Source organism: Suillus discolor, assembly GCF_016758755.1.
Source record: "Suillus discolor strain FC423 chromosome Unknown F5147scaffold_39, whole genome shotgun sequence".
Taxonomy (NCBI): domain Eukaryota; kingdom Fungi; phylum Basidiomycota; class Agaricomycetes; order Boletales; family Suillaceae; genus Suillus; species Suillus discolor.
This window is the reverse complement of record NW_024541286.1, coordinates 180,747-205,588: the sequence shown is the minus strand read 5'-3', so window position 1 is coordinate 205,588 and position 24,842 is coordinate 180,747. Positions and strand designations below refer to the sequence as shown.

The window sequence follows — 24,842 nt, the reverse complement described above, 5'->3', positions numbered from 1 at the left end:
ATTAGTTTGGACCAGAATTTAACCGTGTCACTCAACAACTATTATGGTTCGTTTGACTGGGCACAACAAGCAAGATCATCATCTGATGGTCCATTGACTATTCCATTTACCCACTTGCATATCCCATTGCCGAGCGGTGAGATCATCAGATTCGCTGACCATTCGCTTGCCATTCAGAAAGTAGGATATAGAATGAATTTGGTCTTCATGACCCCGTAAGGTCATTGCCGGTGCCAGGAACATTGTGGTGTTTGCGGTGGTGGATTGCGTTAACGTGGACGCCTTTAATCTTCTGGTACAAGGTATTCTTTGAGGCAGCCGTGAGCCATCCCTTTAGTAATGAAATACCAGAGACTGAGAGCGGACGAATGGACGAATGCAAGTCGTCACGTAACACCATGGATCAACAAATGGTCTCACAGTCCCTCCATGTTTGTCTAAAATAGTGATATATTGCTCAGTTTCATGTATCACACATAATGTGCAAGAGTCATCGGTTCCACCCCAGAAATGAATGAGGTTGGTACAAGTGGGGTAGGTAACACGGCCAGTCATGGAATGATGGCGCACTATTCATCAAAATTGCTATATAAAAAGAAGGGTGTCAACTAAATGGCTCTCAAAATGAATATGTATACGCACTGGGACTTCTACCCACCATCCCGGTGATCGCTTAAGCTTCACCTCCAGAAACTGCACTTGACTTGGTGTTGGACAGGTCGCCTCCGGTTCTGTATCCCTCCATAATACTAACAACAGCACCTTTCCCGGCGACGACATACACTCCGCTGGGATATTCTTCAAGTTTCCAACCACCTTTCCACGTGCCATAGAACAGACGCGAAGACTGAGATGTACCTTGACAAATGTAAGGGAATTCATGGCGATGAAGGCATTGTTGTCTGGTAAAGTTTCTTCTGGCTGAATTTGTTTGAAAGCAATGGTCCCCATGTCCCAAAGTTCCTTCTTGACAAGAGGAAACCCAAACAGCCAACGATTGCCGCATGGAGCCCGGGGAGGTCTTACGAGAACGTACTGAGTTACATCTGGAGTGTATTTAGAGGGCACCCATTCCACCGCGGTAGATGCTTCTTGGGAGTCAGACTCTGAGGCCTTTGGACAAAATGAGTGGCAGTACGCGCCAAATTGACTGAAGATGAAGAAGTCACTCACCCGAAGTCTTCTTAAACTTCGTTCCAGTTGGCTTGCAGTCGAGGTCATTTTTGTTGAAGAGGTGTTGAACAAATTGTACTGTAATATATAATACTTTGGCGTACACCCACGCCACTGACATATGTGGACACTACATAGCATAGGTCCAGCTGTACTATAATAATATTAATAAAAGGCTAGGAAGACAGTCATTTCTTCTTTATTCACTGGAGATTAGGCTTTGCCACCTGGCCTTCCCAATAAGTAGCTTTACTAATACAGGACAAATACGTGTGCTGTCAATTACTAGAATAGTCGTTTGCGCTAAAACCTCGACACCAGCCATAAACCTTGCCCCAAATCCTGCGCGTCCTTAGATATATCTACATACAAGCCTCGGGGAAACTAGGTAGGTTCCGTTCCGTGTACATTCCGCCCCGATGCTAATCCGGCTGTTCCCATTTCGTCGCTAAACCATCCGCTCCGCTATACAAACTGTTCCCATGACTTTCCTTCCCCTCCCTCATCGTCGTCTGTGATGTCGAGGCTGTCAGCGATATGTAGGCTTGGTTCTGGACATCGCCCTTGACAAAATCAACGGTTCTGGTGCTCATCTCCCTTTGTTTGTCGCCCCTCGTCAGTGACTCTGGTGTTGGCAAGGTACGTTGCTGCCGTGTCTACCAAGTACCTACTAACTACTGACCTGATGTCGTTCAACAGTCTTGCCTCCTCCTCTGTTTCACAGACGACACGCACACCGAGAGTTATAGCACTGTTTGGTGTTAGGTACATTGCTGCCGCTCCTACCAACAGCAAGTACCTACTGACTGTCATTCAACAGTCTCTCCTCCTCCTCCGTTTCACAGACAACACGCACACCGAGAGTTATATAGCACTGTTTGGTGTTAGGTACGTTGCTTCCGTTCCTACCAATACCAAGTACCTACTAACTACTAACTGTTGTTCAACAGTCTCTCCTCCTCCGTTTCGCAGACGACACGCACACCGAGAGTTATATAGCACTGTTTGGTGTCAGGTACATTGCTTCCGTTCCTACCAATACCAGTACCTACTAACTGTTGTTCAACAGTCTCTCCTCCTCCTCCGTTTTGCAGATGACACGCCAGATGACACGCACACTGAGAGTTATATAGCATTGTTCGGTGTTAGGTACGTTGCTGCCATGTCTACTAATACTAACTACATACTGACTGACGTTCAACAGTCTCGCCTCCTCCTCCGTTTCGCAGACAACACATACACTGAGAGTTATGACACTGTTCGGTGTTAGGTACGTTGACACACCTTCTGCCTTACTTCACTCATAGTCTTATTCGGCAGGACGCGCCTCATTGACACACCTTCTACCTCGCTTTACCAACATCCCCCATTTGTTAATTTTATCCGGCAGGGCTTGCCTCGTCGCTAAACCTTCCACGCTGCTATACGGAACTGTTCCCACAGCCTTCCCTCCTCCTCCCTCATCGCCATCTCACATATTCAGGCCGTCAGCCCTCTTCTATCATACATTTGCTGGATGGCTTACCGTGGAACCTCCTCTCGAAAGGTTGCTGGCCTGTCAAAAGCTGCCATTAAGCATGGCTACCGTGGTCTCACTCGTCAGTCGAAGGTCTTAACAGCCGGTCAGCAAAGTCAATGGATCGAGGAAGTTCGAACCAAAAGAAGGCATGAAATATCAGGTCAGCCTTCATGACTTTTGTACCAGTCACAAATCCTTACTAGTGTTAGAAATGTCATCTGTTGATCGCGAGGCAGTCGAGAAGATGATCAATGACGTTGGCATAGACATTGATGATGAACCCTACACAGCTCCACCAGGTGAAGAAGGCTTTGACATCAGCCATGAGGGCGGCGAATATGAAGCTTTTGAAGGTCTATCAGAGCAAGTCGCTTCCTTGTCGCACGTGTGAGTATTGTCAGTACACAATGATTTTTTCTGTTAACTTTCATTTTCAGTCGCTATGTTGATTCTCGCACACACCATGATCGCATTGAACTCCAAACGGAGCAGTGGCACAGCCAAATTGACCGATTGGTTGATGCCTATCTGGACTACCGTGTACGTGATCGTGGTGATGGAATGCCCTGCATTGCAAATACTGCCCCGGCCGTTGCAGGTAGTGATTGCCCGTCGCTGATCGGTATCAATCTCATTGATCTGTTTGGTACGTCTATTTTGTTCTGTTGTACTTGCCTGACCTTTTGCAGGTTGTGAACAGATGTCATTGCAACCTCAACCATTGCATCGCTATCCCAATGAGACACTCATTTACCACGGTTATATGGGGTGCGCTCCTCTATTTCCGACAGTGGCAATTTCAATCTGTACCCTTGCAAATTATTGTCAATGCCACCGAACTTGTCCTCGATTTAGTATTCAGGCACAGTGCAAGGCGCTGTGCCATCTCCATGATGTAGGCCTTCGTATGTGTCATTGTTTACCTCAGATTCAACATTGTATTATAGATGCCGTATCGACCTTATCTTAATTCCCAATTCTCCGACACCTATGACATATACCTTGAGATTTTAAATCGTGTGGACCGCCGCCTGAATGGAGCGCTTCATCGCAACACGCCCGATTGGCGTCTCCTCAACGCATGTCCATGCTGTTCTTACCAACTCGAAGACGAGCCGCCGTTAGCATTCAAGTGGCTTGCCTCTATTGATGGCAACAACAGCCTCAAAAGATGGGTGTCCTCTACTTATGGCCTTACTGCACGGGAGGATTCTCGCAAGCCTCATTCTGACTACTGGATTGATCAAATGACTGTTGATGCCTTCAAGGATGAAGTTCGAAGATCAGCGGTATGTCAATAATACATGTGTGTCGCAACTGTAAGCTAACTAAGGTAGCCGAGCAAATCAAGTCTAGATCGACAAGATGACTGGGAAGACTTGGTAACTGTGCCAGTGGAATCTGAGACTAGCTTCAATTGTACAGAGTGGTGGTGAAATGCTGGACCCGAGCAGCAGAAGAAAATGTTTTCTGTTTTCGACGAGTCTGGTATTTTCATTGCGGCATGCCAGCACAGATTTATACTTCTCGCCTGCGATATGGTGCGCAGTGGTGAACTGTAGGTTCTAGTTTCATTATCTATGCATTTCGCTAAATTGAACCTTAGGGCAAAATATCCCTTGGCTCTGATGAACCAGTTGCTGTCCGTTTTTGGTGTGAATGGCGGATGCGCTTATGATATTGGTTGTGCGTTCACGAAGACTCTAGCTAACAGCAGTCTTGGTCCCCTCGCCCAAAGCCTTAATTTGTGCATGATGGTTGGCGCGTTCCATGGTCATGCGCATAACCGAAGGTGCCAATTAGATTGGCACCCAATGTATATCAAAGGGACTGGGCTGACCGAGGGTGAGGGATGTGAGCATGTATTCTCATCTTCAAACGATCTTGCATGAAGCACTAGACACGCCTCTCCATTTCATCGCCATCAAATGATCGAGGAGCATTTCGCCTTCTGGGACCAAGATAAATATGCAGCGTTAAGTACATCTCATGTCGTACACAGCCAATACTTGATCAACTAATAGCATTGACAGGCATCTTTTTACGCAACCATTACAAAGAAGCACTAACCCTCATACACACTCTCTCTGCTGAACTGTCGGCCATTAAACAAGCTCTCAACCTGACTGACGCCGACTTTGCTCGGTTCCATACTGAGGAAAGATCGTATCTTGAATCTCTTCAAGAACAGCCCCTCAGCGACCAACTCCAAATTCGCTATATTCAGGTTCTTGATGACCTAAATGAACGGCAGTGAGTTTGAGTTTGACATTGCGTGTTCTTCCTCCCTCACTTAGTTCATAAAAGGTCAGAATGGAACAAGGCTCGAGAGGCTGCCAATCAGGCACTGACAAGCGTCCCTGTTGGTGACATACGTCAAATTAACGCCATTCTTAGTCAAGCCCGAATTCGTGTCGACACTGCTTACACTAAACTCCAGCACGCTGAAGCTTTCACTGCCCATATCGAGAGTCAGCTCACAATCGAAGAGCGATGGACAGTCGGAGGCGATGAATACAACAAGTACAAGGATGAGGTATTGCTCCAGAAGTATCGTGTAGCTCTCGATGAATTAGAGCGTCTCGTGGTCATGCGATTATTCGAACTATCTAAACTCTCACTTTCAGGAATGGGTAAGCAAATGGTGTTGTGTTCGATGGAAGCTGATCACCATTAGCAGGGTACAAATTATGGCAACAGATCAGAAAGGCGTTGCAGAGACGTTCAGATGCAATTCGGAATGCCATCAACAAGTATAATGTGCAAGCTACTGCCCTTAATCCTCCCCGACCACACTTATCATGGAAGGACATAGCCAATTATAGTTTCCTGGGTGAGTTTGATGTTCTCCGATATTCACGCACTGACATGTGTGAACTTGACTGGGCCAAGCCTACACATCGAGAAGGCTCAGTCAAATTCTTCAAGCTTTGCTGTGCGTGTTACAGTAACATGGCACGAGTCCCCCGCCGGCACACAGCCCTCTGCCACCCGCACGGCTATAGACGATAGACGATACCGGAGCCTCACCAGCTCTATAGACGACGATAGACGAGAGACGATAAGCGGCAATTGCCGGCTTAGATAAGCGGTCTGGACCGCACGTGACATGACATGACGACATAGGTCTAGAAGACCTATTTATGTTATCAAGATAGAAGGCAAGCCTCGTGCTGCCTCATGTACTGATAGAAGGATACCACGTGGATCCTATCTCTGATGGAAGCGTACCGCATGGACGCTATCTATGATAGAAGCCCGCCTCATGGACGCTATCTCTGACTCATGTAGATAAGCAGATTAGAACCCAGCTTTAGGCTGAGCTTAGATACGATAGAGTAGCCTTATATAAGGTCGAAGATTAAAGTAGATGTTCCTTACTTTAATCTTACTAGGTACTACCCAGAACTAGTCCAATCAACTAGGTTTTCCCTTGAACTCCTTGTCCCGCTAAAGCTACCTGCTCGACATCGACTCGTACCTTCAGTGACGCCTCTCACTGTCTGTAGAACCGCTATCATCTCGGCGTAACCCCTCGTTAATCACCACGAGCTACGTTCGAGTACGCAACCTTTGCTTGTCTGTAAAGGCCGACGACTCTCAGCACTCGGTACCACTGTTGTGGTTGTCGCTGTTAGAACTATCCTAGTCGCACACGACCGTTTGTCGTAACAAAAGATTAAAGTCTAACTCGCACGTCACCCATCTGTGACGCCAGATCCCTGATCGCACCTATCTTCAACGCTACCGAAGATCTGTAGAAGAAACCCCGAAACGTACCGGCCTGACCAGTCGCAAGAATATAAGAACCGCTGTCACAGTAGAAAACTTCCTGCTCGGAACACTACGAAGATCGAAGATAACCATCTCCAATATGGCAACTTCCCGCAACACCTTGGCCGCCTCCCACCTTACGGGAAAAGAAACTCGTATCTTCCTAAACGAGAAAAGATGCTTTGTATGCCACGTCATTGGCCACAAAGCCGCAGACTGCCCCCAATGGCCCAGAACCCCGCGGAGAAAGATGATCGAAGAAGACCTCCGGGTGAACTCTATCAAAGAGACCGGAGTTAAGAAGAACGAACTACGGGTGAACGCCACCCTCTTAACCAGAACGAGAAACACCCCCATTTCGACATCCATGATCGTCGACTCAGGGGCGTGCCAGTCCTTTGTCAACAAGGACTTCTGCACGCAGCACAGAATCTCGTCGCACCAGCTAGAGAAGCCTTTCATACTCTCTAACGCTGACGGATCCAGCTTTGGAAAGAAGCCAATTGAGAGGTATTGCACCCTCTCCTTCCTAATAGATGAACGGGTATGCACCGAACGGTTCTACCTCGCCGAGCTTACTCCGAAAGAGAAGCTCATGCTTGGACAACCTTGGCTTATCAGCCACAACCCCGCCATCAACTGGACGAACGGCACGGTGACTCTTAAAAGCACCGTAGATTCCCGAAAGAAGGAAAAAGAGATAGACTCCGACCGGAAGAAGAACGGCAAGACGCCCCTCTTCCAGAAAGAAGAAAAGAAGTGCGCACAGAAAAGGAAAAGGTCCGTTTCACCGACCACTCCCCGCGCTTCCTCCAGTGGCCTCGCCTCTATGAGCTTGGCATCAACAACGAAGATTGTACCGGTTCTCGAGGAACCGCACGGAAACCCGCCATCCGTGAAACTCCCTTTCCCCACTGCACGATCAACAACGATCGGAAGAAAAAACTCGCTGCCTCGTATTGACCTTGCGGCAAAACGATTTGAGCAGAAGAAACCGGCCACTGACCCGGAGACAACTCAGAAGAAAAACATAAGACCAGCGGTGATTACGGACTATATCATTCCTGATGCACCAGCAAAAAAGATCGGACCGGCTGTTCAGCCGATGAAAGAAGAAACTCCTGAACCTTATCGGTTCTCAGCAACACCCGCACCAATCCTCGGAAAAGGACGTGCAATTATGACAGAAGAACCGCCTATCTCAAAGGCGCCCAGACTGGCCTCTGAACCAGAAACAACTCAGACCCCTAGATTCGTATTTTCCGGAGAGCCAACATCTGTCCTCGGAAAAGGAAGAGCCGTATCCACGGCAGAACCACCTGCAGCCAAGAAACTCAGGTTTTACGAAAGCCCGGCTGATGATACCGACACAGCCGATGAAAACCCCATCCCGAATTCCCTGAACCTCTCCATACCTTCCGCGGAGATCCCCGCTGATAACATCGATGCAATGATGCAACACCGGGAACCCGCACCTGAACCATCTTCCGACTCAGACTTCGACATGTTTATAGAACGTGTTCGTATCATAAACGAGGCCCATCGCCTGAAGGATCTGAGCGAAAATGACCCTGACGAGTTTGCTCGTCTTGTAAAGAAGGAAGAAGAAGAAGTCGGACCGCAATTTGTCCGCTTTACAGATATGGAATCTGACGATGGCCGAAGCGAAGAACCAACACAGCTCGCTTCCGAACCTCGGGCGCTCTACGCGCCACACCCTGCTTCCAATCCCATTGAAAATATATGGTTGGATTTAGAAGAACCATCGACGCACAACTGGCGCATGGTTGATGAAGAAGGAAATGACATTGAATACGAAGGCCCTGATGACGGCCTTGATTTTTAGACTGAAGATTAGTCATGGTAGACTAACGGCTTATTGAGGGGGTAAAATCCCTGATTTATTCTCGTTTCACGCACGACACCCCCACCACGAATACCATTTCCCGACTACTTCTCTATGATCCCTGATGACGACTTCAACGACAGCCCGGCACGGCTTTAAACTGCACGATACTCCGCAAAGAGGATAAACTATGATCGTCCGAAAAGACGTAAAACTAGGAGAAAGGACAAACTCCTCGAACGGCTCCTATCGCCCTGGAAACCCTTATCCACGATCCTTCGACAATCAATGAAGATTCATTCAACAAAGATTAAGAAGACCCCTCCTCGCGAGACGACCCCAAGAAACTCCTGCAAGCCTTGGCACCTGCGCCTGGACCCCGTACCTTCTCGACCCTATGAAGATAGTATCAACAAAAGGTTAAAAGAAGATGACCTTCCATATCCAGATAGATCTTGAAAGATAGATCGAAACGAAAGATAACGAAGAAGAACCGGAGAAAGAACGAACCCTCGGAAACTCCTGCAAGCCCGCGGATCTCTTATCCACAGAACCCCCTTCGACATCCAGATAGATCACGATTGATCCTCAACAAAAGATGAAGAAGACGATCCTCCGGAACGAGGCTAAACTATCACGAGGCGAACTCCCACCCACGGAATCCTCTAGAACGACTTCGACTCTGATCAACAAAAGATAAGAAGACGATCCTCCGGAATGAGGTAAAACTATCATGAGACGAACTCCTCGGAAACTCCTGCAAGCCCTCGGAACCCTCTAGATCCGCCGACCGAATCAAGCAAACGATAACGGAACGCGCCCTTCCATTATGGCAATGATTACCACCCTCTGATGAAGACGAACCTTGATCCTGATTATAAACAAAGGATTAACGAAGATCGTACCTATCACGGCACCTCCCCTCTGATAGTGAAGAACCACCCCTCGTGTCCCGATAACGAGAAGATCTCAGCCTCATGGCTAGATAGATAACGATAGAAGATATCAACAAAAGATAAGTCTAGAAATCAAGCGGAGCTTGGAAACGATCTGGAAGCCATATAAGGCCTCTCCCAAGAACATCCTTCCCCAGAAACCTCCCACTATCATGACGACCTCTATTGAAGAAGAAACTATCCGTATTGCACTTAAGGACTCCGACTACGGACGCATCCTAAAGACGATTGAGAACAACGCGTTCAGCGAGACCGCTATTCTCACCCCCATGTACTCCCAAGTGATCGACGACATCCTTGGTGAGCAAGACGCCAGACTCGGTGCAGGGACATCCCTTGCTGTCTGCATTATCCGTACCACGAAGCTACTGGAAGACGTAGTAAATCGTGATGACCTCGATGAAGGCACGAAGAAACTTGCCGTGCTTCATTTACAGAAAAGGATTCGCGTACTCGCGCTTCACCTCCTTCCGCTCGACTTCCCAGACATCGCGAACCAAGCTGTCAGAACAGTCGAGGCAAGGCCTCATGCTGAAGAAAGATCCAGACCAGTGCGCCCGCTGAGACGAAAGGCGGCCACTATAGATCGTACCCGTACCACGCCCTGTAGGCGTTGCGGAGGATACAGACACACATTTAGAAAGTGTCCAGATTATGTTTGTTGCGTCTGCGACGAACTAGGACCAGACCATCTGTCGGTCCACTGCCCTCAACTCAATGGACGCATCGTACTCCAAGAGTTTAGAGATGAAGAGAAGTTCTTTGAAGCTCTCTTAGATTGGGAGCATAACCGTAAAGCGCTCGCGGACCTCACGCTTAGACACCCAGCACCGCCCTCGCCCGAACCAGACACTCCCCCCGCACCAGCCGTCTCCACACCTACGACACCTCCGGTGATGGAAGCTGACGATGAACACAGGATACTCAAAGTCGGTGACTTTGACGCTAGTAGAGGGGTAATGTTACAGTAACATGGCACGAGTCCCCCGCCGGCACACAGCCCTCTGCCACCCGCACGGCTATAGACGATAGACGATACCGGAGCCTCACCAGCTCTATAGACGACGATAGACGAGAGACGATAAGCGGCAATTGCCGGCTTAGATAAGCGGTCTGGACCGCACGTGACATGACATGACGACATAGGTCTAGAAGACCTATTTATGTTATCAAGATAGAAGGCAAGCCTCGTGCTGCCTCATGTACTGATAGAAGGATACCACGTGGATCCTATCTCTGATGGAAGCGTACCGCATGGACGCTATCTATGATAGAAGCCCGCCTCATGGACGCTATCTCTGACTCATGTAGATAAGCAGATTAGAACCCAGCTTTAGGCTGAGCTTAGATACGATAGAGTAGCCTTATATAAGGTCGAAGATTAAAGTAGATGTTCCTTACTTTAATCTTACTAGGTACTACCCAGAACTAGTCCAATCAACTAGGTTTTCCCTTGAACTCCTTGTCCCGCTAAAGCTACCTGCTCGACATCGACTCGTACCTTCAGTGACGCCTCTCACTGTCTGTAGAACCGCTATCATCTCGGCGTAACCCCTCGTTAATCACCACGAGCTACGTTCGAGTACGCAACCTTTGCTTGTCTGTAAAGGCCGACGACTCTCAGCACTCGGTACCACTGTTGTGGTTGTCGCTGTTAGAACTATCCTAGTCGCACACGACCGTTTGTCGTAACAGTGCGTATGAAGAAGTTGAGCGTCTCAACATTGAAGTTCGTCATCTGCGGACTGCCATTCATGATGAGGGCGCACAGATGTCTACAACCATCAATAAACTCCTTGACTCAAATCCTCCGCTGGGTCAGGAGCTGCAGAAGTGCTGGAAACTGCGTTCCGCAGTCAATTCTGTACATTTATTCCGACTAGATGAGATTGAGGCGCAACCTGGATTCTCAGGTATTCGAGGTCATGGACGACGGATTGGCTCCTTGGTAGAGAACGAGTCTGGTGCAGTAGAGTGTTTGAACCGTTATCAATCTGCCACTGGTACGTTTGTCTTTCAGTTGAATATATTTATGACGTCAAATCGATCACTCACCAGATCACGATATTGTCGATGACATCGCTTTGGGGCATGCTATGGACCTTATGGAGCACGAGGAACAGATACAGACTACCCAGGCCATTGTAGATTATATATCAACCATTGTAGATTAGTAGACTCAATGTTTCGAATACAATTACACTTTCACCTCTATCAGCATCAGTCTATGAACCAGAACGACAGCGAAATCACCTTCACCTCTATCAGCATCAGTCTATGAACCAGACCGACAGCGAAATCCTCAGTTTTACCTTCACCTCTATCAGCATCAGTCTATGAACCAGACTGACAGCAAAATCCTCAGGTTCACCTTCACCTCTATCAGCATCAGTCTATGAACAGACCGGCAGCGAAATTCTCAGTTTCACCTTCCCTCTATCAGCATCAGTCTATGAACCACCTTCACCTCTATCAGCATCAGTCTATGAACCAGACCAGCAGCGAAATCCTCAATTTCACCTTACCTCTATCAGCACCAGTCTATGAACCACCTTCACCTCTATCAGCATCAGTCTATGAACTGGAACGACGGACACAGCATATATATATTCTAGGATTGTGTATCCAGATTCAGGTATGTCGTATGTAGACGACTTTCATTAAGATAGCCGCTTTTGACTTTACTAAATATCAAGATAGGCGCCGCTACAAGTAATGCTTTACTCGGTCTTCGCATCCCACCTCAACCACTAACAATGTGTACGACTACTCATTCAAAGCCGCGCTCTACAGATAATTCAAGCTCGAATGAGTTGAGCTATTGTCCCCCACGTTTCACGCCTGCTGGACTAGCGGCTCTCTACTCCAACTCGAACTTTGCGCTAGGGTTCAGCAATGGAGAGCGTCAAGCAGCTGCTCGTGCACTACTTAGAAACGAGTCACATCTTGACGGCACACACTACCACACAAAAACACTCGGTGGTCTTCATCCTGCTTATATAGCCTTCAACAAGATCCCATCGTCCACGGAGAGGCAGAGCTTGAGTCAGGAAGAATTTGTCGAGATGGCTCTTGAAGACGTGTTTGATGCAGTATGTACCATGAGTATCTTATGCTAAACCTGACTTAGCACCATCCCAGCTTGCTACTCAAGACCGTCTTGATGGCGGGTTGTCTCTTCTCATTCGCTGCCCAGGATCTCATTTCACAGAAACCACCACTCCCGATCGTATTGCAGTGGACCTTTACATCACTCCACGAGAACTGCGTGAGGCGCCCGATCAAATTGGTGGAGACGTCTCTGTTCTCATCCAGGCGTTCTGCGAGGAGTTTGCAATGCCCCATCTTAGGTGTTTTATGGAGCGTTGCAGTATAGAAAATATCACACCTCCCAACCGATGTATGTTCGGATTCGTTTTTTATCTGCTTCTGACATATTCAACTACTACAGATCCTGCAACTCCAGTGAACCCAACTGGATCCCCATCATTACCTGCACCATTGTGCCCTACTGGGGCTCGAATTCAGTGTTCAGCTCGCTCTCCCAAACAGTTTCAGCGCGACTTTATTATTGCTGCTTCGTCCAAGTCATGCATGCCACCAAACCCGAAGTCAGCGGCCGTGAAGCACGCCACGGCCTTGGCTTCTTCAGGCTCTGTCGGAAGCCCCAAGATAAAACAGCGTCGAAACGCTGACGCTTTCTTGTTGTCTGGGACAAACGCTGTACCGGACCCTAAGGTTTTCGCTCCCCTGCTTAGCATCGGTCCGAATACTGATGCTATGCTTGATCGCTTCAAAATTGGTGATGAAGCGATCTTGAAACTTTGTGACCTCATTGTTACCGTGCGCAGTAGCCGGTGGGAAGTAGTCTTAAGGTCCCCCAAATGGGATCTCACTTATGAACAGGCAGCTAATTTGACGAAGGCCCTCCATGCAGACCTGAGTGGCGCTCCATTAGGCAGCATCAAAAAGGTATGAAGACCAAAGTATTTATTTAATGAAACTGAATTGTATGCATGCCCCCAGACTTCGATGCTACTATCTGTGATTCTCAAGGTGCTTGGCACACTTGTCTTAATTTGCGTGCTCTGTTTTTTTAGTCTGGTTTTACTTTTCTAGATCATGGCGCCCCTTGTCCTTTCGTAAGTGCACACACTCGGATCATGGCACTCATCTTTTTGTAAGTGCGCACACCCAAAGTTCTAGGGTGCTTTGATCTTCAACCGTTAATATAGATCTGCGTTAGTTTGTTGATTGACTTTCATGTCGTTATTTCTTGTCGTTGTTTCGTTTCTCAGGCTCTCTGAAGTATATAAAGTGGCTTACAATGAATTGTTTTGTTTTCAGTGTGAAGTCATGCCTAATAACACAACAACGAGTCGCCGTTCGCAAGGTTTATCTCGGTGTCGTCCGAAGGTCATCCTCAGCAAGGAAGCTAGAGCTCTTCTCACCTCCCAGCGTCGCCAAAAATCTAAGGGTTTCAAGACAGCACTCAATGATGCTTGGCTCCATATCGACGAAACGGTGAAGACAATCGCCTCGTCTCACCACAAGAGTATCCGACGTGTCGCAAACAACTTGTATATGGGCCGTGGAGGGCTGCGCTTCAAGCATTCAAAGTCAAACGCCTGGAATGCATTTTGCTGGAAGAAAAATCAGGAGGCGAAGGATGAAAATGGTATGATGCATTTCTTGCTTTGTTCAAGTACTGACAGCGTAATTAGCTCAAACTAGCTCCGGAAAAGGTGTACTGCAAGATCTTCTACATAACTACTCCGATGAATATCGCGAGCTCTCTCAGGATGAAAAAGACCGTCTTGTCGAAGAATACGAGGAGAATAAGCTTCTCAAGTCCACAGGTATTAAAATCTCAACGAAGTCCAAGATTAACAATGTCACCCAAACACTGAAGGCTATCGAGAACGAGGTGCTTTTTTGTGCTATTGAGTCTATGCAGCGGCTGATGTAAACTTAGTTGAATAGTCTTAAGTGTCACACCGGCGCTGAAACAATTCTTTACATGGTGCGGGGCTCTACTGACATCCCACTACGTGGTATAATATTTGCCACCGAAGGTGTCAATGATTTCATGGCGTCGGTAATGAATATTGATGACCAGCACCTCGTCAGCAAGATGGAAGGTTTTGCTATCCAAGGCATGCGAGGTGAGTTCATCGGTATTGCTATTTCATTGTACCATACTTGAATTATTTGGGCAGGTGCCGCCCACAATTACAAGGACTGCTGTTCGGAGAAGCGGGCATTAATAAGACAACAAATCAATCGCGCACTTCGTACGTTTAAAAAAAATTCAAATCCGTCAGATCATACTAATATTTGCTTTAGAGGAAATCACTAAGGTACCAAAGGCAATGATGCAGTGGGCGAACTACTGGCACAACGTTGTCCAATGTTATCGCATCATCTGTGAAGGTTGGCCTGCCCACATCCCATTCAAAAATCTTAGCGAAGCGTCTACTTCCCTTCCTGAGCTGCAGATGCTCCATGACATGTGGAAGAACAAGCTGATTTCATGGAGACTCCTCGACGAGGACGAATACCAGCGGCTCCTTCGAGAGCACAACGAGAAGGTCAATACTGGAGAGATTGTTGAGTCCTCCCGTCGGCCTCGCTCAGACAAGGGGAAAAAACGCGTCCGACCAACGGAGGAACCTTCCATTCCTCGTCGCAAGAAGATATACAAAAGCCTAGACACTATTGAGAGTAGTGATGAAGAGGTCAATGCACCACACACAGGCACTTCGGCGCCTTCACCCTCAGTGCCTTCGCCCTCTTCTGTCCAACCCTCTGTGTCTACTTCGGCACCTTCGCCTTCACCTCCTTCTGTCCAGCCCTCTATGTCTACTTCGGCGCCTTCGCCTTCGCCTCCTTCTGCCCAGCCCTCTATGTCTACTTCGGCACCTTCGCCTTCGCCTCCTTCTGCCCAGCTCTCTATGTCTACTTCAGCACCTTCGTCTTCGTCTCCCTCTGCATCTACTTCGGCTCCTTCAACATCAACTGCTTCTGCCAGTACCTGATATCATGACACATACAGATAATCTTGATCCCTCGCTTACAAACTTTGATTTCGATAGAGCTTTAGCAGCTATCTATGGCCAAATGCCCATGCCTGATTTTTTCTAACTTGTCTGAGACCGTCTTTTGAAGACTCCGAGTATGCCTTCCATTTGCTACAAACTCCTTTTCACTTCACTGCAGTTGATCATCAATCCAAGTAGTTCACCAGTATGATATTGCAAACACTTTGAATACATATATTGCTACAAACTCCTTCTCACTTCGCTGCTGTTCCCATTCAATCCAAGTTGTTCGCCAGTATGATATTGCAAGACCATCTTGCCTTAGAGTACAATTTTGCGAGAAGGCCGACGGCCTGAACATGTGAGACGGCGATGAGGGAGGAGGGAAGGCTGTGGAAACAGTTCCGTATAGCAGGGCGGAAGGTTTAGCGACGAGGCAAGCCCTGCCGGATAAAATTATGAAATTAACAAAAGGGGGATGTTCCTAAAGTGAGGTAGAAGGTGTGTCAATGTACCTAACACCGAACAGTGCCATAACTCTCAGTGTACATGTCGTCTGCGAAACGGAGGAGGAGGCGAGACTGTTGAACGACAGTCAGTACATAGTTAGTATTAATAGATGTGGTAGCAACATACCTAACACCGAACAGTGTCATAACTCTCAGTGTACGTGTTGTCTGCGAAACGGAGGAGGAGGCGAGACTGCTGAACGTCAGTCAGTATGTAGTTAGTATTAGTAGACATGGCAGCAACGTACCTAACACCGAACAATGCTATATAACTCTCAGTGTGCGTGTCATCTGGCGTGTCATCTGCAAAACAGAGGAGGAGGAGAGACTGTTGAACAACAGTTAGTAGGTACTGGTATTGGTAGGAACGGAAGCAATGTACCTGACACCAAACAGTGCTATATAACTCTCGGTGTGCGTGTCGTCTGCGAAACGGAGGAGGAGAGACTGTTGAACAACAGTTAGTAGTTAGTAGGTACTTGGTATTGGTAGGAACGGAAGCAACGTACCTAACACCAAACAGTGCTATATAACTCTCGGTGTGCGTGTTGTCTGTGAAACGGAGGAGGAGGAGAGACTGTTGAATGACAGTCAGTAGGTACTTGCTGTTGGTAGGAGCGGCAGCAATGTACCTAACACCAAACAGTGCTATAACTCTCGGTGTGCGTGTCGTCTGTGAAACAGAGGAGGAGGCAAGACTGTTGAACGACATCAGGTCAGTAGTTAGTAGGTACTTGGTAGACACGGCAGCAACGTACCTTGCCAACACCAGAGTCACTGACGAGGGGCGACAAACAAAGGGAGATGAGCACCAGAACCGTTGATTTTGTCAAGGGCGATGTCCAGAACCAAGCCTACATATCGCTGACAGCCTCGACATCACAGACGACGATGAGGGAGGGGAAGGAAAGTCGTGGGAACAGTTTGTATAGCGGAGCGGATGGTTTAGCGACGAAATGGGAACAGCCGGATTAGCATCGGGGCGGAATGTACACGGAACGGAACCTACCTAGTTTCCCCGAGGCTTGTATGTAGATATATCTAAGGACGCGCAGGATTTGGGGCAAGGTTTATGGCTGGTGTCGAGGTTTTAGCGCAAACGACTATTCTAGTAATTGACAGCACACGTATTTGTCCTGTATTAGTAAAGCTACTTATTGGGAAGGCCAGGTGGGCTTTGCGCCGCTGTGACCGGTGTGATCGTGACCGTGACGCGTTCAACTGACTACTCTAGAACCACACAGCGCTCCTACGGCTGCTCAGCGCTCATGGAGCGGATGAGATGTTTCGAGGGTGGTGGTCTTGACCTAAGGCACAAAAAAAGTGGGCGTCATGCCTAATTTGAGCCCATCTGGCTATTTAAACAATCGATTTGTAGGAAGACCTAAATCGTAGAAAGCCAAGCAAAAATAATATTTGGGACGACGACGACCTTGAAAGAGGCTGGCGCACTTAAGCTTCATCTCTTGCCTTATGTGATGTAGCATTCTATAATGATCTATTTCGCAACACCAAACAGCTTAAATAAGTCATCGAACAAAACCTGGAATACATAAAAACAAATTCTCCCACTTCCTGCAGACCACCCGCATATCGCAAAATAATCATATCGAGAATATCATGCGCTACACACTACTGCTAGTTTCCACGTGAACACGTTCCTGGAAAGCAATTGAAGTCATAGCACTTGCTGTATCGGAGTCGGCCACGAGTTTTGCATGATACTCTCGAACGCAAAGGATGAGGCGTGGTCCCAGCACAAACAGCTGTGCCATCTCGAAGATTTGAGCGAAACCATAATAAATCTGAATGTTTAGGGAAAACATGTCCTATAGAATTGATGAATCATGGTTGCACATAGAGGTCAGTGACAGATCGGCATACCGCTGAAAGTGTTGGAGATAATAAACCAGCAATCTGAAAGCAAGAGATGACTAAAAAACTAGCGCGTGCAAAACTTCAGCGAAACAAGAGAATCACATTCACATCATAGCTCACCTTGCAAAGTAACTAAGATGAGTTTGCATTAACACCGTAAAACAGTCCCCAGTAATGCTTCTTGCCGAGTATTGTTGCAGTTCACGGAAGCGCTTTACAGCAATCCGGACCGCGAGACATAGTGCAAGGGCTTCCCATACAATAGCAAGTATCCAAGTCATGGAATTCAAAAGTAAAACATCTCCTATAAAGCCAATCTGGCACATATATGTGCCGGAGAGAACGAATTCCTCTAAAATTTGTTGATGAGTGTGGTACAATATTAATTAGATCTTTCATAAATAATTCAAACTTACCCCCTGAAATATCCATCGTTGTTATTGCGATCATCACTGCGTTGGCAATTCTTATGGCAAGACGAGGAATATTAGCACCTTTCTAGATTGCTGATACATGGCATGCAACCGAGCGATCATGATGACTTGCATGGTGTGTCAGTTAAGTCAATATCACGAAGGTGTAAAGCTCACCTCCCAGTATTACTTCTACAACCTGACTTGTCCAATTGAGTGTGTCGTATATGATAAGGCCTGACAAATTCAGCGACATTAGTTATCAGCTTCGGAGGATCACAGGCTCGTAACAAACCCACAACTGCGGGAGTCATTATATTGAACCAACGAGTTGTTCGAGAATCTTACCTCTGCATACTAGTTCAGTTGTTTGGACGGGAATGGAAGACATAAATACTGTGTCTGACATTGAAGTTGTTGGAACACTGACTAGATGTCACCCGTCACAAGAAGGAAACAGAGTCTGTGTGAGGAGACATACCAAATATCAACACCCTGATCGTGAGAGATGGATAATGAGCGCAACACCAATGGCTTAGATGTAGAAACGTACACAGCATATCCTATTGCAACATATCGCACCTAGGATATGTTCGAGTCAGTCCAGCTTGCTAACCATGCTTAAAAACACAAGCTACATACGATGAGATACAATACGGTCATCAGGGACCAGTGTTGCCTCTGCCGCAAATTAGTTGTGGTATTTTCACATCGTTCTTTTGATGTGGGAGTCCGCTCACCCAGACCAGTTCCACCTATAAATTTGTTCTCAGCAAAATGGCTGCTCCTGTAATGGTGTCGACCTACTTCTTGTCCAAACGTAAGTCCTAGAAATCCCGTGATGTCAGTGGTCTTTTCATACTTAATATTGCTCACCCCAATCGTACATTATTGCAGCACAAGCCGCAACTGAGAAACCGCAGCCAATTTCAATCAAATCATCACGGTCATCGTGGGGCTGGCTCTGGACAAACCTGAAAAATAGCTGCTAATAAGATTCGCATTGATGACTGGCCACCAACTCGGATCGTTCGAGACTAGGGTCATGTTATTAGAGGATGGGAGTGAGCGAGTGGGGGAACTTAAGGGACGTATGATGGTCGCATGATTTGAAATTTAAGGGACTATATCTGAATGATTGATGTGTTTGAGCATGGTAATTTCAGTAGGCTCATCTAGGACCCTTATCGGATCAAAGTAGAAGTTGTCGGTGAAACTGCAACTTTGTGAAAGCAGTGACTCCCTAGGCTCGGGATAACCATGGACAAGTCGGCGAGTGGCGTATGGCGGCCCATCATTAGCCAGGCTGGAGAGATTTGGCAGTGCGAAACACGGAGTTTGAATTTCAGCAGGTGCCGTGCCTGTCGAAGTACTAGTGCTACACAGTTACCGTCGACTATCAATTACAACTGCAGTATACTCTGCGGCGACTGCGGCTTTAGCATGGACAATGGACCCTCACAGCCTCAGCAGGGAGGAAAAAAATCTCCCTTTGCTGAAAACACCCCGTGGTGTGCGGATGACGGTCATGAACCTCCTGACACACCATCTCAGAAAAGCCTGGTATGGCCACTGAAGTAATGCATTTACACAGTTTCTGAATGTGTTGGAAGTCGCAGTTTGAAGGATCATATGCCTTCCTGCCACAAGCACAGATACGAGAGCCTTGAGTTGAAGTCATTTTGGATGTTTGGCGCCTTTCGAGATAAAATCAAGGTGCGCAAAGCTTCGAGTATTTGCCGGAAGTGTATCGATGGAAGCGTGCTTTTCAAGTCCGTTAGAATGTTGTCGAGAGCATTCAAAGCAGATGTGGACATGGACGATACAATACAGAATTGGGTTGGTCATAACTTACATAGAGATGCAGTCAAACGGCTAGTGTCTGGGCGATGTCTGCATGTAAGACGACACTCAGCACACCCGGCACCTGCTAAATTTTCGTTTGAGCCAATTTGGTTGGTACAAGTGAGGTAGGTACCATGGCCAGCCATGGAGTCATCAAAATTGCTAAAAAAAAAGAAATAAAGGGTGTGGCTCTTCGACGAAGTGGGTATGCATACGTACTGGGACTTCCACCCAACATCCCGGTGAACGCTTAAGCTTCACCTCCAGGAAATGCACTTGACTTTGCGTTGGACAGGCCGCCTCGGATTCTGTATCCCTCCACAATACCAACAACAGCACCTTTCCCGGCGACGACATACACTCTAGTGGGATATTCTCCGAGTCTCCAACCACCTTTCCACATGCCATAGAGCAAACGCGAAGACCGAAATATATCTTGACAAATGTAAGGGAATTCATGGCGATGAAAACATTATCATCTGGTAAAGTTCTGTCCGGCCAAATTTGCTTGAAAGAAATGGTCCCTATGTCCCAAAGTTCCTTTTTGATAAGGGGAAAACCAAACAGCTGACGGTTGCCGCATGGAGCCCGGGAAGGCTTTATGAGAACGTACTGAGTTACATTTGGAGTGTATTTAGAAGGCACCCATTGCACCATGGTAGATGTTTCTGGCGAATCAGACTCTGAAATCTTTGGACGAAATGAGTGGCAGTAGTAGTGCTGCCGTGGTCCGGTTCGGTCCGGTTCGGAGGGTCCTAGACGAGAACCAAGAACCGGACCATCGGTTCGGTTCTACAAAATGTCCGAACCCAGAACCGGACCATAGAGAACCGTTCTCTATGGTCCGGTTCGGTTTTTTGGGGGTCCGAACCCGAACCGAACCAAAAAAAAAACTGTAAGAGCACGCAAAAAAACATTGACAAAGTACTAAGTAGTATACATGTTGAGTAACTAATCTAATAACATGGCTGCTCCCCCCCAATTACCATGCGCGAGAGGTATCAGGAGAGTGATTGTGATAACGAGGGGTTGACACAACCAGAAATAGGAAAGCGGCAGCGAAGGATGGCGATCATGAGCATGGGTCGAGGATGGCGGCGAGCAGCAGCAGGAGATGGCAGTGAGCAGCAGCGTGAGATGGTGGCGAGCGCGGGTACCATATACAAATAATAAATTTATTAGACACTGAAACAATAAAACACCATGACGCACCTTTGCAGCTGAGAGAACTCCCCATCTAGAGTCGAGTCTACATGCGCTGCGCGTTTGCGCATGGTGCTGGTGGCATTGGATGTGCTAAGCGGGAGGATGCTGAAGGTAGTGAGAGGGCGCTGAACTTGTCAACTTGATGGCGGGAGGGCTCCAAAGGTAGCGAGAGGGTGCCAAAGGAAGTGAGAGGGTACTGGGAGTTGGGTTGGCACGAGAGGTTCGATCCAAAATATGATGCGACCGGTGGGAACGTTACACATACTTGAGCTCCACAAAGCATGCCAGAGAGAACTCACTGAGTAGCCCAAAACTCGAATGAGACCATTGCGCCACCAAGAGCTACATTCCAGAAAACGGGACCAACTTTCCCGGTGGTGTTGTCAACATGTGGCGTGTCCCGTACATGGGTGGCGTGTCCCGTACATGGAGTGCCAACTTGTTGGCCTAGCAGAGCGCATTCAGTTGTGAGAATATGCAATGAGACATGCATATCGATTCACCTTTGGATCCGAAAGTAGGTCATCGAGGCAGGCTGTGAGAGACGGAGGGTGAGAGACAGCGGGGTGAGAGACAGCGGGGTGAGAGACAGTGGGCGAGAGCAGCCAGCGGGTGTGTGAGACAGTGAGCAAGAGACAGTGGGTGAGTGAGACACGGCGAGTGAGCCAGCAAAAGCCAGCCAGAAAGAACAGCAAGCGAGTGAGAGGGGATGCGGTGAGGTGGCGGGCATCAACATAGGCGCAGGTGGTGTGGCGTGTGATGGGTCGTGCGCTGGTAGCGATGGGTGCTGGCCCTCGAGGGAGCCATCAGCATTCAGAGCACAAATACACACCTCTGCAGCATAGTGCAAGACACAATCCCTCCAAAATCCACCTTGACCGCGCCTAACACATCCACCTCCAGTAAAAGGTAGTCTTGCGCAGTGTTGTAGCCAGTCCTCAATGAATAGAACTTCCTGTTATAGAGGTGAGCGGGTGAGAGACTTGAGAGTTTAATTAGTTAGTGCTTACCTTCGAAAAGGCTAAATGTAGCTTGATTAATCAACAACGTGAATCCCGAAGACGACAGTTGTCGAAGTGGAAGTGGATAAGGGTTCAGAATGGTTCGGGAAGGCCGAACCAGAACTGGACCGTTTGGGAAGATCTAGAACCGAGAACCGTTTTCCGGTCCGGTTCTGGCTGGCGCGAGAACCATGGACCGAACCGCGGAGAACCGGACCAAAAGTCCGGTTCGAACCATGGTTCTGGACCGGACCGCGGCATACTAAGTACGCATCGAATTAATTGAAGATGAAGAAGTCACTCACCTGAAGTCCTCTTAGACTTTGTTCCAGTTGGCTTGTAGTAGAGGTCATTTTCGAGCTCTGGACTGTTCAGTGAATAAAATAAACTTTGACCAGTGAACGCCACTGATGCGGAATTTGGACGCAGCTCGCAACACGTTCAACTTACTCCAATGGGTTTAAGAAATCGAACGGAGTGAACAAACTAAATGACATGCCTCCACCCAGCGGACGTTTCGAGGGTGGGGTCCCGTTCTAACTTTAAGTACATCGGACGAATAGTGACCTTATTTTATTAATTTCCATTTGTACTACACTGTGGGAAGTAAATACCCTGAAAATAAACGTGAGAAACCCTGAGTGACATATTCCAGTGACGTAGATACTGAAAAAAGAACCCATTATTTTCAGTGTTGACGTGAGAGTCACGTCTGTCAGTACTTGTGACACTGACTAATTTTCAGCGTTCACTTTGTCAGTGCCGCAAGTACTGAATATTTTTCAGCGTTCACTTCGTCAGTGCCGCAAGTACTGAATATTTTTGAACAGCAACTCAGTCTGCGAATCAGCGTCAGGCACAACAAGCGAGTCCCACCACTGCAAACATCCCCCCGCAGTCAAAACGAACCTCCTCTCCACCGGCCTTGACGCAAGCCGCACCCAACGTGACGAAACTCCTATCTCCACTCAATCAGCCCTCTCATTCTCCCCCTTACCACACGCCTACTGGCTCGTCAGGCGGTGAGAGTGTGACTGCAGTGGACGTGGACTACGTTTCGTATAAGCGGGACTCATATCAATCTAATGGAAGCTCCTCCCTTAGGGTTCCCAGTCCGCCGCCCACTGTGCGGAAAGCCATTGTCACCGACGATGCTCGTGTCACGCCGCCTGCGGTCAGCAAATTTGCAAGCAATACACCTCCCCTGCAGGCCATGAAGACCCGAACTCCCGACAAGTCGCTGCCTGTCCAAGAAGAGCCAGAAGACCATATCGCAACCTTTAAGAACGGCGACGACTATGCTCATGGGAATGACTATAATGAGGACGCGTGAGTTGCCCGCACTTCCGGTGATTATCACTTATTCGTTGATGTCGTTTGCTCAGTTCCCTGCATTTCGGCACACGACCTGCAGTCTCCATATGTTTGCCGTTTCTATTGTCAAGAAGTAGGCTTCTGTTTTCAGGACAAGCGGCAATTAAATACACTGTACACGTTCCAGCTCCTCGTATGTATATATCAACATTTACTCCGCCTCACTTTCATCTGTATTATACCCAGCACCATCAAAGGCTGGTTTCGCAAAACTGCTTCTGCGGTCAATGATAGTCCATTCCCCGCGACTCTTGACCCTCCCTACAACTCCTTTTACATTCCGTAGGTCGGTGATGATGCTGGCAAGGTTCCTTGAATAACGCGCTTCCTCCTTGGTAGCATCTCTACCCTCGGTCTGACATGGTCGAATGAGCGCGAGCAGAAGAGTTTTGCCAGCAAGCCCTAGCCACTGAGTGTCGTTTGACAACGAGCAAACCAGTATTTTCTCGAGACGACCATATTGCACCAACTGAACCACGTGAAGAGCTCCATTTACACGGTCTTCATATTCAAGTTCGTACTAAGTAACCTTGTCAAGTTTGGAACTAATGTGTGATATAGTAGACTCACTCGAACGTATGACGAGTTCCTTTGCTTTTTGGATGACCTGGTGGCACTGTGCGTCCGAATACTGTCTCCGCCATTTTGGATACGAACTTTTTTCCAGAGTGCCATCACAGCTGGAAGACGTGCAACAATCACCGCTCGCCTTCCGCCAATGAGTTGCTTGAAATACAATGCAACTTTAACCCGCTCATCATGGTCAGGTTCATATGAAGTCACTCGAGGGGGACGAAGAACATAAGCATCATCTGGTAGGACTGTTTATGTTGTTATCTCGAGTCATTGGATGGTGACTTACAATCTTCGAAAACAGTCTCATGCGTTGTTAGCTGGGACCAATCCCTCCGAATACTTAGTGACACTTCCTCCTGGACGTCATACCGAAGGACCACTTGCTGAAGGTACGTCGTATATAGAACTTCTTTGTTAAGGTTTCCCCAAGGCTGAACTCTTGACTTTAGTGCTATTTTGAATTTTTGACAATAGCGCTCCAGGAAAAATGACCATGTGGTCCACACAGGTCCGCATCGACGAATGTCATCAGCAATATGAAGCATTCCGTGAATTGGAAGAGTGCAGGCTGGTAATCTTGACTCGTCATGCTGATAGTAGTACCTTATAATGATATCAGCCATGTTCTACCACGTCCTGCAATAGACTGCTTACTTTTCATACTTGACTACCCAGCTTGCAATTCGCTGTTCCAATTCATCGATCTCCGCATGCGTGATTGAGAACTGTAG

At 47.7% G+C, this 24,842-nt stretch overlaps 8 protein-coding genes across 8 annotated transcripts; 5 read left to right on the top strand and 3 right to left on the bottom strand.

Moving 5' to 3' along the window:
* Nucleotides 1–416: 416 nt before the first annotated feature.
* Nucleotides 417–1,221, bottom strand: F5147DRAFT_806028 (uncharacterized protein; the record flags this gene model as incomplete). The annotated part of the gene is made up of 4 exons (XM_041443361.1): nt 417–437; nt 643–816; nt 859–1,113; nt 1,174–1,221. 4 exons carry the CDS (start codon nt 1,219–1,221, stop codon nt 417–419), a joined length of 498 nt encoding a protein of 165 aa, XP_041291116.1.
* Nucleotides 1,222–1,858: 637 nt separating this feature from the next.
* On the top strand, nt 1,859–2,581 carry F5147DRAFT_775388 (uncharacterized protein; the record flags this gene model as incomplete). The annotated part of the gene is made up of 5 exons (XM_041441714.1): nt 1,859–2,061; nt 2,146–2,188; nt 2,243–2,322; nt 2,378–2,443; nt 2,494–2,581. The coding sequence occupies 5 exons, from the start codon at nt 1,859–1,861 to the stop codon at nt 2,579–2,581; spliced, it is 480 nt and encodes a 159-aa protein (XP_041291115.1).
* A 355-nt stretch (nt 2,582–2,936) lies between these two features.
* F5147DRAFT_547920 (uncharacterized protein) lies at nt 2,937–3,449 on the top strand (the record flags this gene model as incomplete). The annotated part of the gene is made up of 3 exons (XM_041430353.1): nt 2,937–3,079; nt 3,130–3,338; nt 3,382–3,449. Coding segments are annotated over 3 exons (420 nt in total), but the record flags the coding sequence as incomplete, so codon positions are not given.
* Nucleotides 3,450–3,455: 6 nt separating this feature from the next.
* Nucleotides 3,456–5,780, top strand: F5147DRAFT_746487 (uncharacterized protein; the record flags this gene model as incomplete). The annotated part of the gene is made up of 10 exons (XM_041439849.1): nt 3,456–3,587; nt 3,640–3,981; nt 4,147–4,250; nt 4,299–4,378; nt 4,400–4,508; nt 4,587–4,672; nt 4,717–4,945; nt 5,090–5,325; nt 5,373–5,605; nt 5,673–5,780. The coding sequence occupies 10 exons, from the start codon at nt 3,456–3,458 to the stop codon at nt 5,778–5,780; spliced, it is 1,659 nt and encodes a 552-aa protein (XP_041291113.1).
* A 3,640-nt stretch (nt 5,781–9,420) lies between these two features.
* Nucleotides 9,421–10,239, top strand: F5147DRAFT_654250 (uncharacterized protein; the record flags this gene model as incomplete). Its single annotated transcript, XM_041433854.1, has 1 exon — nt 9,421–10,239. The coding sequence occupies one exon, from the start codon at nt 9,421–9,423 to the stop codon at nt 10,237–10,239; it is 819 nt and encodes a 272-aa protein (XP_041291112.1).
* A 3,385-nt stretch (nt 10,240–13,624) lies between these two features.
* F5147DRAFT_579646 (uncharacterized protein) lies at nt 13,625–15,306 on the top strand (the record flags this gene model as incomplete). The annotated part of the gene is made up of 5 exons (XM_041431496.1): nt 13,625–13,946; nt 13,993–14,195; nt 14,244–14,433; nt 14,488–14,562; nt 14,615–15,306. 5 exons carry the CDS (start codon nt 13,625–13,627, stop codon nt 15,304–15,306), a joined length of 1,482 nt encoding a protein of 493 aa, XP_041291111.1.
* A 181-nt stretch (nt 15,307–15,487) lies between these two features.
* On the bottom strand, nt 15,488–16,698 carry F5147DRAFT_761988 (uncharacterized protein; the record flags this gene model as incomplete). The annotated part of the gene is made up of 8 exons (XM_041440557.1): nt 15,488–15,752; nt 15,825–15,890; nt 15,946–16,011; nt 16,067–16,146; nt 16,201–16,243; nt 16,328–16,516; nt 16,577–16,595; nt 16,677–16,698. The coding sequence occupies 8 exons, from the start codon at nt 16,696–16,698 to the stop codon at nt 15,509–15,511; spliced, it is 729 nt and encodes a 242-aa protein (XP_041291110.1). The 3' UTR covers nt 15,488–15,508.
* A 4,947-nt stretch (nt 16,699–21,645) lies between these two features.
* On the bottom strand, nt 21,646–21,965 carry F5147DRAFT_703047 (uncharacterized protein). Its single transcript, XM_041437828.1, is given in 2 exon segments — nt 21,646–21,721; nt 21,737–21,965. 2 exon segments carry the CDS (start codon nt 21,894–21,896, stop codon nt 21,660–21,662), a joined length of 222 nt encoding a protein of 73 aa, XP_041291109.1. The 5' UTR covers nt 21,897–21,965; the 3' UTR covers nt 21,646–21,659.
* Between the last annotated feature and the right edge of the window lie 2,877 nt (nt 21,966–24,842).